Source organism: Morone saxatilis, unplaced genomic scaffold (assembly GCF_004916995.1).
Source record: "Morone saxatilis isolate NCDOM2014 unplaced genomic scaffold, NCSU_SB_2.0 Contig16, whole genome shotgun sequence".
Classification (NCBI taxonomy): Eukaryota; Metazoa; Chordata; class Actinopteri; family Moronidae; genus Morone; species Morone saxatilis.
The window spans coordinates 25,890,759-25,905,467 of NW_023339718.1; the positions used below are offsets into that span (position 1 = coordinate 25,890,759).

Below are 14,709 nucleotides of genomic sequence, written 5' to 3' on the forward strand. Positions count from 1 at the left end.
AAGTTAATAATAAAAATATATAATATAGTATAAGTTAATTTGTTTTTGAAGCAAGCCTTCTAAAATAGCAACTGCATTGTCAATACTTGAAGCTGATTCACATAGAAAAGGATAAACAATATTTTTAATTCCACACTTTGAACCAAAAGAAATTCACTAATATCTGCCAGCCTACTAACTCATTATATCTTTCTCAGAGATTATATTACGACTCGCTGGTCGAGGGGACCTTATTACAGACAAATATTCCATTTATCATGCTTGATATCATAAGAATTATGATAAAACCTATGATCTTGATCTGCCATCGAAGATCATAAACACAAGAAAACAAAGGTGTTCTCCAAGTCACCAGGTGCTTTGATGCCTACCCAACCCTACTCTGTTTATAGTGTACAAATCACAAAAAAAACAAAACTGTATAGCATTTTCTCAAGACTAAATAGAAACATTAAAGTTTTCCAAACATGTTTTAAATGGTACAGCAACAGCAACATATAGTAATGCATACAGATACTTAACAATTTGATTCGGACTGATCCATATTGTCCTACCAAGAATGTTGAGCACCGATCCTGTTTAGGGAACTTTGACAATTTACATTTTTCGATGGTGCATCTCCTTGCTGGGACTACAGAGCTTGTTCTGCCTTTACGAAAACAACACAACAAACCATTATCCCACTCACGACATCACTCACTTATTTTTTCTATGATATTACATCCACCACACCCTCTGATCTCATATTCACTCTCTCTCCACTGCCACGCAACCTTCTTGCCTCTCTCCGTCGCCTCCGCTCGCTCCGCTCCCGCCCATCGTACCCTCTGACACACCCACAACATAGCAGCGCCTCTCCGTACTTCACCTTGACCTGCGCTGCACTCGCACCGTCCGCACGCCTGCACCCACGGTGACACCCTGGACCTCACGTCCTCTCCTCCAGGAAACCTCAACCGCTGCGACCCTCGCAATCCGCCACCTGCAGCGCCTCACAAGCACCCGCCCCCCCCCCCCAACGCCCCCCACCTCACTCACCCTCTCTCTCCACCTCGTCCATCCAGACCATCTGTTCCACCTCTACCCCGCACTTTACACACCTGGACGACCCGCTCTCACTCCACCCAGCAGTCTACAATGTATGGTAGTATGCTAATGGATAGTCTATTAGTAGCTTCTTCGTAAAATGTGACGTTTCAGGGTAAGAATCGATGTGTGAGACTTATGCACGGCCTGAACTAAACTGTTTTTTTGCGGCCTGACTCTTTCCTCTGTGATCCTTTCTGTCGCAGATTCGGCTTCTTTTTGAAGGCCACGCCACTTCCTTGCCCCGGGCGGCTGCAGACAGGCACATTCAGCCTCTGTGAAAACTGTTCAGGTAAAAGGCTGACGTGGTTCAATACGTACGAGTAGGTATTATTACATTACGTTTGACAGATGGTACATTTAAAGTTAAATTGAAAAATGCGTCACCGTGGTGGGGGTTCGCTCTCCGTGACTGTCACCCTCCTCCTTACGAAATCAAATGCACATAGGATTGTTGTGCACTGGTTATAATTGATTTTATTTTTTCAAATAAAGATTTTCTCAGCAATGGAAGAAGTGGTGTATGAATAATGTACCACAATTCTCAAACTGTGCATTCCACAGGATTCAGTTTCTTTATTTGTGTATGTGGGAATTGCCTCCATTCACCACATCCTGTTTCAGTACATCTCAGTAATCAACAGACTGATTTCTCCGTGAAGTAAAGAGCAGCTCTTGGATACTGCTGAGAAACAGGAGTAAGACATTGCAGTATTTTGAATGCTTGAGATAAGTACACTAAAGGATAATTTGTGTCGTGTTTTGAAAGCCCGCCTCCAGGCCAGAAAATCATTATCCCCTGACAGTGTTGCTGGGTTTGAATTCTGTCGTGGTGCAGAGTTGACTCTAGAAGGATGTTTCACGGTCAGTCTGCTGAAAGTGGAAAGTTTCTCTGTTGCTCATTTGAAAGTCAGATTTTAAGGGGCGGGCCTACGCAGCGAGGGATTGTGACATCACAAATAGTTTTGGCAGCAACATCAGTGCTGGTCCAGTATCAACTTTGTAGCAGTGTGATGTAGAAACTTGAAGCCACCAGGCACATCCACTGGAGAATGGACGTTTACAGGTTGAAGTAGGAAGACATCTTGTGTCAGCAGCAAAAAATGAAGTGTTTTAATGAGGTAGTAAGGAGGAGATGCCTTTTAAAGATTTTAATGAGGAAATTATTACTGTTTTGTATCAGCCACACCATCAGTTGTTTCAAGCAGACTATTTGTATTAATTCATACATGCATGTCTGGAGGTGATCTTTAACACTAATTAGGATGGACAATTTCAAGATGATGAAGAATAATCATTTATGGTGTCACTCTCGTCCCAGCGGCTTTATCAGGCGTACGGGTGCTCAACAGATGGGTAGGCTTCTGTAGGTTCTTACCCCTCAGATTCCATGCCTGGATCTTGATGGGCGGTATATTTGGTCATCTGGGTGGGGCCCACCTATGGCCTCTACCCTCCAACAGCACGGGTCTGGTGTCGTTTCCGGGGTATTGACACAGGTACTTTGCTGACACACTTAGAAACAAAGAGCATGCATTGAACTTTACAGTAATGTACTGTGTTCTTTTTTTCTACAAAATAACAGCACAAATACTGCTTCGACTGTTGAAAAATAGAATTGATACTGTCTGTATCTATAATGGTGTACTAGGCTGCAGGGTTGGATTCGTCCCTACCTTTATACATGGATTTGGTGAGGCGGGTACCTCAACCCCGACAGTCCTTTAATGGGAACTGAGCCACAAAGTCCTCCAGCATCTGGGGAAGCCAAAGCTTCGTTACCACGATGAGCATTGTTTTCTTGAAAAACAAAAAAAATATTGGAGTCCATTGACAGGGAGCAGATAGCTTCTGGGGAAGAGGGGGATGTGTAGAGTGCTGCCTGAAGCGAAGGAAACAGAAATTAAGCATACTCCGTGTTGGACATTGTCAAGGACAGGGATGAAGATTATGAGTTTTTCCAGCCGCAGGCAGCGGACCAGAACCAGGTCTCAGTCTCAAACAGCACATCATGTGGTGATTAAATAAAATGAATGCTCATGATAAGACGTGTTACGCGCAGCTGCCTCGAAGGTAAAATATCCTTTGTGTTCACTGCGCTTTAATTTTCAATTTTACATCCTTATATTCCAATTGCTGATATGTGTATGTGCGATTGAAATGGCGATTATTTTGTATCGGTTGGTCTACTGGAAGACCTCACGGTAAGCTAATCTAGGAATAAGCGAATATTGTAGCTGCGGCGGTCCCAAGGAACCCCTTAGCGTGTGGCGCAGCGCTGTTGTACCGGCTTCGGTGACAGCACCTTAAGGCGAGAATGTGCATGGGATTATGTTACCGGACGCTCTTCGCACCAGATAGTGAGGTGTTGTTGTGACAGCCTGCGTGCCTTGTATTGCGATTGGAGTGGATTCTTTGCTCGTCAACTCGGGTTGCTCTCTCTTTCCAATCTATATGCAGCGAGAATGGTGTGTCCCCTCTCTTCAGCGGTAACGTGTGCTAGTAATCTCTTAAGATTGGGCATTTTTGTTTGCATGATGCGGATCGAGCTACGATTGAAGGATGTGATCATAAGACATGTGTGTGATGGCACTGTTTCCGTTTCTAAGGACAGGGTCTGCAGATAGACCTTTGTGAAGATGGTATGTATGGACCGCAGTGTAAGCTGTTGAGTTGGGTCGTTTTTTTTGTTAGTCGCATTTAACCAACAAGCTGATGCTAACGTAAGTAAGCGCTCCTACTGCATGGTTAACCGGCGTATGATCCGTTGTGTCCACTTAATAGCACCCGGGAAACACTGGTTTTTAATGTAGAACAAATTTACTGGTTATTGTGTGTTTTCTTGTTTTATCACCGAGGTTCTATTTGTTTGGAGCGGAGGAGGAGCCTCTCGCGGAAAATTCTGTCCTGTGGAAATTCCAGGACACTGAAGGAACCTAAGTGGGAAGCTGACTGCAGTGACAGGCAATGGTGGGTTGAAGCACAGCCCCATGAGTCTCTGTGTGTTATCAAATTTGTGTGATTATTATTTTAAGGGCGTGCACCAGTAAAAAAGGTGTGGAGAGAACACTAGTCTTGTGTTTGTTAAAATCACAGAAATCTGAACCATAATGGTGCAGTTTAAGCTTACTAAGCAACTGTGTCATGAGCTAAGCTAACCAATTAACCGCCCGTGAGCTCGCATCTATCCCTGACTCAGAGATTGAAATTAGAGAACAATGATGCGTAAAATCTTGTTTGCACGCCCATCATATGTTGAATAGTGGGAGGAGAGGATCCATATAGATCATTAAATGTTGAAAGCGATCCAGAGCTCTACATCTCATGTGTGTGATCCAAGAGCTGTCTTTATTCAAGGTGCTTTGATAGACTTGCGCCTCTAGCTCGACAATGGTGGAATACAGAGTGACTCACATGGAGATTCTAGGCAAGACCCTTATAAAGGCGTCGGTGTCATAGAAAGAATGATATTCATCTCTCGCACTATAGCACTTGACTCTACAAGGTTTAGAAAGTGACGAGTGGACCCAGAAAGTTGTGCTAGATGCTTGTGTACATACACAGGCTTGCGCAAAAGAATTGGTTTTTTGTGTCTTGTTGTGTTCAGTGGTGTCTAATTCCACACTGTTTCTCCTTTCCGTTTGCATCAAAGTTAGCGATCTTGAACTTCAGACTACTTCATGAATTTCTCTCATGTTTTTTGCATGGCTTGACAACAAGAGGACTAAATACCTCTTCCCAGCGCACATCGAACCACTGGAAGTTAATGAGCAATATAATATTCTTTAACATGTTATATAATTGAACATATACATTGTCAACTAATCCTAGTTGACATTGCGGGAAGCTGCTTCTTCTCTCTTACACTGCGCTGCTTGCCAAAGTATTATAAATCACAGCACACTCTGCTGGATAAACTTTGCAGTGACACAGATATATTACCATAAACATTTTTTCTATTTAATTCAATTCAGTTTTATTTGGATAGTGCCAATTCATAACAAAAGTTATCTCAGGACACTTTTCAAATAGAGCAGGTCCAGACCGTACTCTGTAAAATTATATAACAGTTCCCACAATGAGCAAGCAAATGGCAACAGTGGAAAGGAAAAACTTCCTTTTAAGATGCAGAAACCTCAGACTATATCTTTATTACATACCAAAAAAATCATATTGGATAACATATACACTGATACTAAAAAAGTAGATAGATGAAGATAAAGTTTCTCTGAAGCTAATATGAGGCTTCCAAAGTTACAATGAATTTAGTGTGAAATTCTCTCTTCTTGTCCTCCTACACAACTCAGTACAGAAGGAGGGAATTATTATTATTTTTGTTACAAAACAAGGACTGTGGTTTGCATTTCACATCTCTTCCATTGGAGGCATGTTAGGAAGGAATCTTTTAATGGCCACTATGAACACTAACTGTAAATTAGGTAACACTAAATTAAATTAAATAGCATTGTTGTAGAGATACACATTGAAATGTCAATTCATAACTGCTGAATCATGAAACATACATATTTGTAATTCTCATCAGTAAATTATGTAATACAATTAAAGACATCTAGGCAGAATCGAATTTTGAATGATTGTGCCATCTTCTCATAAGCGTATCTGCTCTTTGTTGTCACACCATCAAATCCTTACACTATATAATGGAAATTAACAAGTGATATCTAACATCTTTTAGAATCGAGGATATTGAAGCAGAAACCCCAAGAGATGAGCAACTTGGTGCACAACAGAAGACAGAACTGAATGATGGCTCTGAATTGGTGCAGACTGAGGTGTGTGTGTAAATGTAAATTCTTATTTGTAGTGTTTGTCTATATGACCAGCACAGCAACTTGTTTGTGATTAAATTTTCTGTTTATTTTTAGGGTATGTTTAGTGTTGCTCCTAAAGAAGAAGGAGAAGATGTTGTCGAAACTGCACCTAAAGAAGCAGCTACAGCTACTATCTCAGACACACCTGCCACTGTCCTACCATCTCAAGACCTAGAAGAAGATGATGTTAGTGCAACACCTACGACTGTAAAGCCACACGTAGAAGATGATCTGAACACTTCCCATGACTCACAGATAACAGTTGAGAATGTGGCATCAGAAATTGAGGAAGCAGAAGAAGAGCATAAGGAGGAAGACTCTGCAGTGCTGGTAGCCTCTGAAGAAGTTTTAGAGGGCCATGAGGAAGCAGAAACGCTTAACAAAGTGGGAGAGGAAACTGAAATTGAGGTCACTGAAGAAAAGGCAGAAGAAAGAGTTACACAACACGTAGTAAGTCTATCAACACATGCAACAACAGAGGGTGGTGAGGCTGGAAAAACAGGAAGTGCCGTTGTTAAGGCCATAAAAATTGTACAGAGTGAAACCCCCAGACGGAGATCTCAGCGCCACAGAAAGCTAGAGGAGGAACTTACAGCCCAGGATAGAGGGAGAGTTTTGAGAGCAAGGACTGTTATGAGCACTGCCACGCCCAAACGCAATTCTAAACGACATAGCCAGAAAGTTAATGAAGAATCAGAGAAAGAGGTTGATGTGGCAGAGGAAAATAATGTTTCTACAACTGAAGTAGTGGAGGAATTAGCTGTAACTGGGGGGGAAGAACTAAAAGAAATTGCTTCCATAAAAGAGGATGTAACTACTGTGGAAGAATTAAGAGAGGAAGTAAAGCAACAGGTGGAAGATGAAGAACTGACAAGTGCAGAGGAGCCAGAGAAACAAGAGGAGCCTGGGGTGAAAGACACTGTAGTGAAGGGGAGTTCTACAGAGCTGCCAGATACAGCAGAGTCTGCTCTTACAGAGGTAAATGTGGATGAAAAAGTAACAGATGAATCTGAGAAAGAACAAAAGGGTGAGAAGGTAGAAAAATCTGTGGTAGAGGATAAACAACAGGTCTCTGATGATGAGATAGAGGAGCCTCCTGTTGTACAGAAGAGAGCTTCAAGAGGCAGACGTAGAGTTACTCCTAAATCCACACAACAAAGCGATGGACATCAGAAACAAGAGGAAGAGCGTACAGATGAAGCTGACCTGGGAGCAGGAAGTGCTGCTAGTAAAGAGAAATCAGATGAAAAAGCAATGGACAAACAGATGGAGGAGGAGACTGTTGACAAAACAGAAGAAAATAAATCCAGTGAGGAATTAACTGTGGAAGAAGGTACAAAGGCAGAGGAACCAGCAGAGGATGTTACACCTACAACTGAGGTGAACATGGAGGAGTGCATGGAAGTCCAAGAAGACAAAGAGACTGAAGGAGGGACAGACACTGTATCAGTGATTGATGCAGATAAGGACAAAGAGGAAGATGACATGATACAAGACCCTAACACTGTTGCTGCTGCTTCAGAAACAGTAACTCCTGATGAAGTAGATGAGACTGCCATATCAGTAGCTGAAGAGCCTCAGGAAAAGGACATTGAAATCCCCAAGCTCCAGAAAGCCACCGTCATCTTAGTGGACCTAAAGACCAGCAGTCATCTAAGTGTGAAGGATGCAGAAGAAACACCAGCTGATGGAGAGTGTTCTGCTCCAGAAAAAGAGCTGATATCAGCTGAAGAGAAGGACATTTCTAGTTGTGTTGCAGAGGAACAAGCACCAGAGGCAAAAATGCTGGTGTTGGAGGAGGAAGATGGGGGGAAACAGGAAAACAATACAGAAGAAACTTTAGATGCAACTGCAGAGGCAGAGACTGTTGAGAAGCAAGAGCTTCAAGAAGACAGTTCTGATAAAGAAAAGAAAGAATCTGCCAATGTGGATGGGGAAATGAGTGAAGCAGAGGAAGCACCATTTGTTGAAGCAAGAGTTCTCAGAAGTGGAAGAAAGTTGGTGAAAGCAACCTATCAACAGCAGGAGATAGATAATATTGGTGATGTTGTTACTGAAAAGCAGGTGGATGAAGCTAACACAGGCAATGGTGAGGTAGAAGGAGAGAAAGAAGTTACAGGCAAGGATGCTGTCGGAGTAACAGTTCCAGTGGAGGAGAAACCTTCTGCAGAGAGTCTCTCAAAAATATGTGCAGATACAGAGCCAGTCATTCCAGTAGTAGATGACACTGAAGAGAACCTTCCACCAGCCGAGGTAGATGACGCAATAAGCTTTGAGGAGGACGAAACACCAGGTGGAACAAGATGCAAAACAACAAGAAAGCAAACAGATGAACAAGAAGCAGAATCCAGTGAAGAAGAAGATGAGGGGAAAGCCCCAGAGGAGGATCAAATGGAGGTGGAGAAGGAGGAACCCCTTCCTGTAGAAGTTAAAGAAGCATCTATAGAAGAGAGAGGGGGAAAAAATGAGGGAGAGATAGAAGCTGTTTCTGAAAAAGAAGAATGTTTAGAGCAGAATATAGATGTCGGAGAAGGGAAAGCTGCGGCAGAGGAAGGACAATATATAGAGGAAGAGCAGTTAGAAGCCATAGTGGCATCTGCAGAAAAGACTCTCCAGGAAGAGGAAGATGGACCAAAGGAATCAGCTAAAGAAGCAGAGGTAGAAGAAGAAAAAGAAGAAGAAGAAAAAGAAGAAGAAGGGCTGGGGTCAGCCAAAGAGCCTCTAACAGAAGTGGATGAGGCCCCAGAGGAGGATAAAACAGAGGTAGAGAAGGAGGAACTTGTTCCTGTAGAAGTGGAAAAAGGAGTATCAGAAGAAGAAACAATGACTCAAGAGGAAGAGAACACAGCTGGAGTGGCAGCTGCTGCAGATGACTTAGTACAAGAAGGAGATATGGACACACCATCAACCAAACCTGCCACTGACTCAGCTATACTTACACCCAGTGAAGAGGAGCCAACACCTTCAGCAGAGGAGCAACACAGTGAGGAAATTTTACCCAAGCTTACTGATCTCCAAAGAGTGTCTGTGGTTTTAGTAGACCTGAAAAAAACTAACCATGAAGAAATGGCAACTGTCGAGGAGGGGGTTCCTGGAGAAAAGACGGCTGCTGAGGAAGAAGAGAAGATGGAAGAAACTACAAAAGTGGAAGAAATAATAGCAGAGGAGCAAGTTCCAGGTTCCCCTGTTGGAATAGAAAAAACTGAGCCAGAGAAGGTGGTAGTAGAGGAGGAAGGGTTTGAGGAGAAAGCGGAAGATGCAGTCGCAATACAAGATACAGCTGATGAGACAGCTAAACAAGATGAGGCTAAAACTGTTGATGCTGATGATGAAGAGGAGGAACCTACAGTTGCCGAAATCAGAACACTGAGAGGCAAAAAGAAGGCAGTCAAAGCAACACCAACACGCAAATTAGCACGAGGCAGACAGAAAAAGGGTGCGGAAGAAAAGGAGAAAACTACAGAAATTAGAGAAGAGGAACCAGCAGTTGAAGTCAGAGTTCTGAGGAGGGGAAGGAAGTCTATCCCTGTCACACCAAGATGTACAATGAAAAGAACACACAAGCATATCCAGGAAGAGCAGGAGGAAGAAGAAGAGGAAGAGGGAGGAGAGGAATCTGCAGCAGTTGAGAGAGAGGCAGAGGAAGAAGAGGAACAGCAGACGATTGATAAGGAGGAGGGGGATAGAGTTGAAGTAAAGGATGCAACTCAACAGGCAGAAAATACAGAACCAGAGAAAGTGGATCCTGTGGCAGAAGAGGGACAGACCAGCAGTACTGATGCAGAGGCTCCAGTTGGTGCTGATGAGGGAAAGACCTTGGATGATGCTGCCGAGGAAGCAGTCACAATGCAAGATACCGTGGAGGGGGAACAGTCAACCTCCATAGCTGAACCGGCACCGTTGACCGCAAAGGATGATGAGGCAGAAGGTGTTTCTGAGGAGGAACCACCAGTTATTGAACCAAGAGTTCTGAGAAGTGGTGAAGAGACAGTTAAAGCCACGGCAAGAAGCAAAACCACAAAAAGAGATGAGCAAGATAAAGAGGCAACTGAAGAGAAAAGCACAGAAGGAGAAGAATCAGCGGTAGGAACAAGAGTTCTGAGGAAGGGAAGGAGGTCTGCTCCTGCCACACCTAGACGTAAATCTAGAAGAGCCCGCACACAGTGTCAGCCAGAGGAAGAGAGAGAAGAAGAGACTACCCCTGCTGAAGAGACTGAAGGAGAGGAAGAACAGGCAGGGCAGGAATTGCATGAGGAGAAATGTGAGATGGCTGAGGAAGAAGGAAAGAGTGTGGAAATGGGGTTAAAGGAAGACAAAGATGTGGAAAAGGAAGAAGTAGATTGTGTGGCAGGGAAAGAATCCACTCCAGCTGAAGAGATGCAAGCAGAGGAAGTCGAAGCAGCGCTGGAAAAATCTACAGAAAAAGAGGACAACAAAGATGAGAAGATTGAGGAGGAAGCTGCTGCTCAGAAAGAAGAAAACACGGAGCCAGAAGAAGATAATGAGCAAGAGGAAGAGGCAGCTGGAGAGAGAAGCACAGAAGATGAAGTAGCAGTAGAAACAAGAGTTCTGAGGAAGAGAAGGAGGTTTGCTCCTGCCACACCTAAGCGTAAATCCAAAAGAGCCCGGAGACAGTGTCAGACAGAGGACGATGGAGAAAAGGAAGCAACTCTGGCTGAAGACATACAAATAGAGGAATCTAAAACTGATGAGGAAAAAGACAACAGTGATGAGAAAACACAAGAAAAGGATGGGGAGGAACCTGTAGCCAATGAAGAAGACAACACAGAGACAAAAGTTGAGATTAAAAAAGTAAAAGCTGTGCTAGAGGAATCACTTCCAGAGCAAGAGACAGCTGAAGAGGAACAGCCTGCTGAGACACATGCACATGGACAGGAAGAGACTCTTGTTGTGGAAGGTGCTGAAGAGACTCCTAATATAGATGGGGGAAAGGTTACTGATGAGGAAGAAACATCAGTTGTTGAAACAAGAGTTCTTAGGAGTGGCAGGAAGGCAGTGAAAGCCACACAGAGATCCAAGACTGCAAAAAACCAACACGAAGAAACTGAACAAGAAGGGACAGTGGTGGAAAAGAGTGCTGATACAGGTACAGAACTGGCAATAGAAACACGGGTTCTGAAGAAGGGGAGGAGGTCTTCTCCTGCCACACCTAGACGTAAATCTAAAAAAGCCCACACACAATGTCAGCCAGAGGAAGAGGGAGAAGAGACTACTCCTGCTGAAGAGACTGAAGGGGAGGAAGAAGAGGCAGGGCATGAACTGCCTGAGGTGAAAGGGGAGAAGGCTGAGGAAGAGGGAACAAGTATGGAAGTGGGGGTAAAGAAAGACAAAGATGTTGAAGAGGACAAAGTTCAAAGTGTGGCAGGGGGAGAATCTGCAGAACAAATAACAGATACCTTGACAAATGAAACAGCTGTGCTGGAAAAAGAGGACAACAACATGGCAGCTGGGGATGAGACCGGTACTGACATGGTTGACGTAGAAGAGATAAAGTCAGCCAAGGAAGAGGAAACCACAGTAACAGAAAAATCTACTGCAGCTGCAGAAATGGGATCTCACACTGCCATTGTTGAAGGAGAGGCACTAGCTGCAGATGAATCTGTGGTGGCAGAGGAACAAGCTCTAGCTGTAACAACAAGAACACTCAAGAGCAAAACAAAAACTTCACTCGCCACATCTTTACAAAGATCCAGGAAACAGAAAGGCCAAGGAGCAGTGGAGCAGGAAGAGCAGGAAGAGGAAACCACTGAGGATGAGGAAACAGAAGAAGTGCATCAATTTTCTGAAGATTCTCCTGAAAACAGAGAGCAAACTGATGAAATATTACCTACTGGACAAGAGGCAGGGCCTCCAGCTGAAGATAATGCAGAGGACCAGGCTAAGGTAATAGCTGACGACAGATTGGTCGAGTCAGCTGGTGAAGAACCAGAAACAGAAGAAATGGAATCATTGGAGGAAGACCCATCAGAAAGTCAAGAAGATAAACCTCAGGATTCCTCAGAGGGCGAAAGCAGAAGTCTCAGAGGGAAGCGGAAAACTGTTGCGGACAAAGAAGAAGACAAAGTAGAAGAAATCCAACTTCCAAAACGAAGATCTGTACGGAAAAGACCAAGAGTGGATTACAAGGAAAATGATGAAGAGGATGAGGGAGGTGAGACTGAAGCAGCCACTGACAAGGAGGAAGAGAATACAGTGGAATCAGATAAGGACAACGACGACAAGGAAGCTGAAGGTCCTGCTGATGAACCGAAGCTGGAGAAAAGCAGCAGAGAAGATAACTTACAGAACAATGTGGGAGCTGTTGAGAGTACTAGTGAAAAGGGAGACATCATAAATTTAGGACTGGATACAGATGAAGAGGTAGAGACAGCAGGTATAAATCAAGAGGACGAGGAAGATGAGGAGAGTATGTCAGAGGAAGAGGAGCCTCAAGTGATTGGAAAGAGGGTTTTAAGAGGAAGGTCAATTCCTTCAATAATAATCACACCCCACACCAAATCCAGACGCTGCAGCGCTAAAGTTAAAAATGCAGAGGAGTCTTTGTTCGATGAAGAAAAGAGCCCTCAATCATCTCAAAAGAGAAGCCTCCGCAAGAGAAAAAGCACCGAGGTAACACCAACTCGCAAATCTAAGCGTCACAGCAGAGTTTAGGATGTTATGGATATGAATGGCATTGGCACACAAAAGTAGTGTGTAGTCACAAAACTAGGAAAATGCAAAAATAAACAAACATCCTTTTATATAATGAATGTTTTAATGCAACAAATTTTAATGCATCAGAACATTTCTTCTCCTGATTACAATGAGATTAAGTGATATTCTATGAGAGCACTGGATGGGGCCCAGCCGGGTGGGGGCACAGAAACACAAAAAGTCATGGCTCAACTCCACACTGCTTAGGCCAACCAAATATATGCAAGCACACATTCCTTATTAGCTTGTTGAGATCGGAAGTCTGCACACAAATACATATACACATGAACTTTTGACTTAAAAAGCCATAATAGACCTTTTTTACAGCAGCCATTTTGACATAATATAGTATGGTAAACACAAGTGGTGCCATTGATACTATCGTAATCAAGGTTCCATTCTATTCAGGTCAAACATAGTCAGGGTGCTGCTGGTGGCTCACTGGAAAGGCTTTGCTAGACTAAATGGAACAGAGCCTTAAATGTTATTATTAGTAACACCTGTGTGTACCCTACTATTTCATGTCTGAATGGCTGCTGTGAAAAAGGTATGTATGCATTTTATTAAAATTTGTGTGGTGAATATTTTTATATTGTAAATATTTTCTTATATTTCAGTAAAAATGTGAATGTCTAGTTTGCATTGTGTAATGTAGTGGCTGAATATAATGTTTCAGTCCCTTTTCATTTGAGATGACTGATTTTTATTACTCAGAAACATGCAACAAGATCCAATTAGAAATATTGTGAAATAAATTGGTCTTATTTAAAAAAAAAAAAAGTTTAAATGTCAAACTTTATTTTTTACATTAGTAATTTTGGATAGGTTTTTTAGAATTTGTGTAGTTTACAAAAATTACCAAAACATGTTCTTGCTTTGCAATTATCAGCAGAACTCAGGTCTTAATATTTACATGTTCTTTTTTGATACACATATTACATGTAGGGATTTTAACACAGGGACTTGTGGGTGTTAATGTACTTTTGATATGTAATCCCCTCACGTGTTACACTTTGTCAACTTGAGCATTATAACCTGTAAAGAGGACAATTTTCTCAAACCATCATGTAGCTAACGTCCTCAATCATGTTAATGTTTATAATGACGTATTATTTAGTCGACATTATGCATTCACATCAAATGTCTAAGTGTTTATTTTGTTTCATCATTTGGAACCCAACATTTATTTAGCTGTGTGATGAAATTTTTCACAAATTGTTTGTGCTTTATGGCAGCAGTCATTTAACAACTTAACTGCATTTATTTTTCTTTTGTGTTGACTAACCTTTCTCTTTAAAGTTATTTTTCCATTAACTGAAATTCCCTTTTTTGTGGAAAATAAAGATTTTTGAAAAAAATATAATATTTCAACTCCCGTTTAATTGCTTATTGGGGGGGGCAAAACAGTAACCAAACACGAATAAAGGAAGTATTCCACATGGTTCCCAACCTGGGGGACCCCCACTATGGATCGTCAAAGCTTTATGGGGGGCTGGCGAGGCTTTCTTGATTTTGAGGTGTGCTATATCTCAGCAATTGGTTCACTTGTTTGATAGAACAATTAACAAAGGTCAGGGATAAGAAAACACTGTATTTGTCATAGATTCCTTATTAAAAGAATAAACACCTAGTAACTTTCATTTAAAGCCAGTGTTCCACTGTCTGTAAGCAAATGTACATGTAACATATTAATGGGACAGGATTGCCTTATGACGATCACTGCTGCTGTAGCACATAACTTAAGTCAGTAAGATCAACAATAAAATAACTGGGACTTTTATTATCCAATAGAGTACCAACTTGATTACAGAATGGGATACAGCACACCTGTCTCCATTCACACAATCACAAACACACACAGACACAAAGGGAGAGAGCCACTCAGGGAGTGAAAGCAGGTTATGGAGACACAGGATCATGAAACAATGTGATTAGGGTAAGTCAACTTTGCATGATTATAGTGAAATTGTGTGGCTGTGGCCACAAAATGTCTGAGTGCTAATATGTCAATATTTCAATAGCCAATGCATGTGGAGGACAAGTGGACTTTTGTTGCAGCAAGGTGGTGGACAAAGAG

At 42.5% G+C, this 14,709-nt stretch overlaps 1 protein-coding gene across 1 annotated transcript; it reads left to right on the forward strand.

The window, feature by feature from the left end:
• The first annotated feature begins 5,748 nt into the window (after window positions 1-5,748).
• Window positions 5,749-13,109, forward strand: LOC118325960 (titin homolog). The gene is made up of 2 exons (XM_035658832.1): window positions 5,749-5,879; window positions 5,973-13,109. Exon 2 carries the CDS (start codon window positions 5,976-5,978, stop codon window positions 12,588-12,590), a length of 6,615 nt encoding a protein of 2,204 aa, XP_035514725.1. The 5' UTR covers window positions 5,749-5,879; window positions 5,973-5,975; the 3' UTR covers window positions 12,591-13,109.
• The last annotated feature ends 1,600 nt before the right edge of the window (window positions 13,110-14,709 follow it).

Bases quoted from the DNA above. Each gene is read 5' to 3' on its own strand.
- LOC118325960 (XM_035658832.1), top strand. From the start codon at position 5,976: ATGTTTAGTGTTGCTCCTAAAGAAGAAGGAGAAGATGTTGTCGAAACT.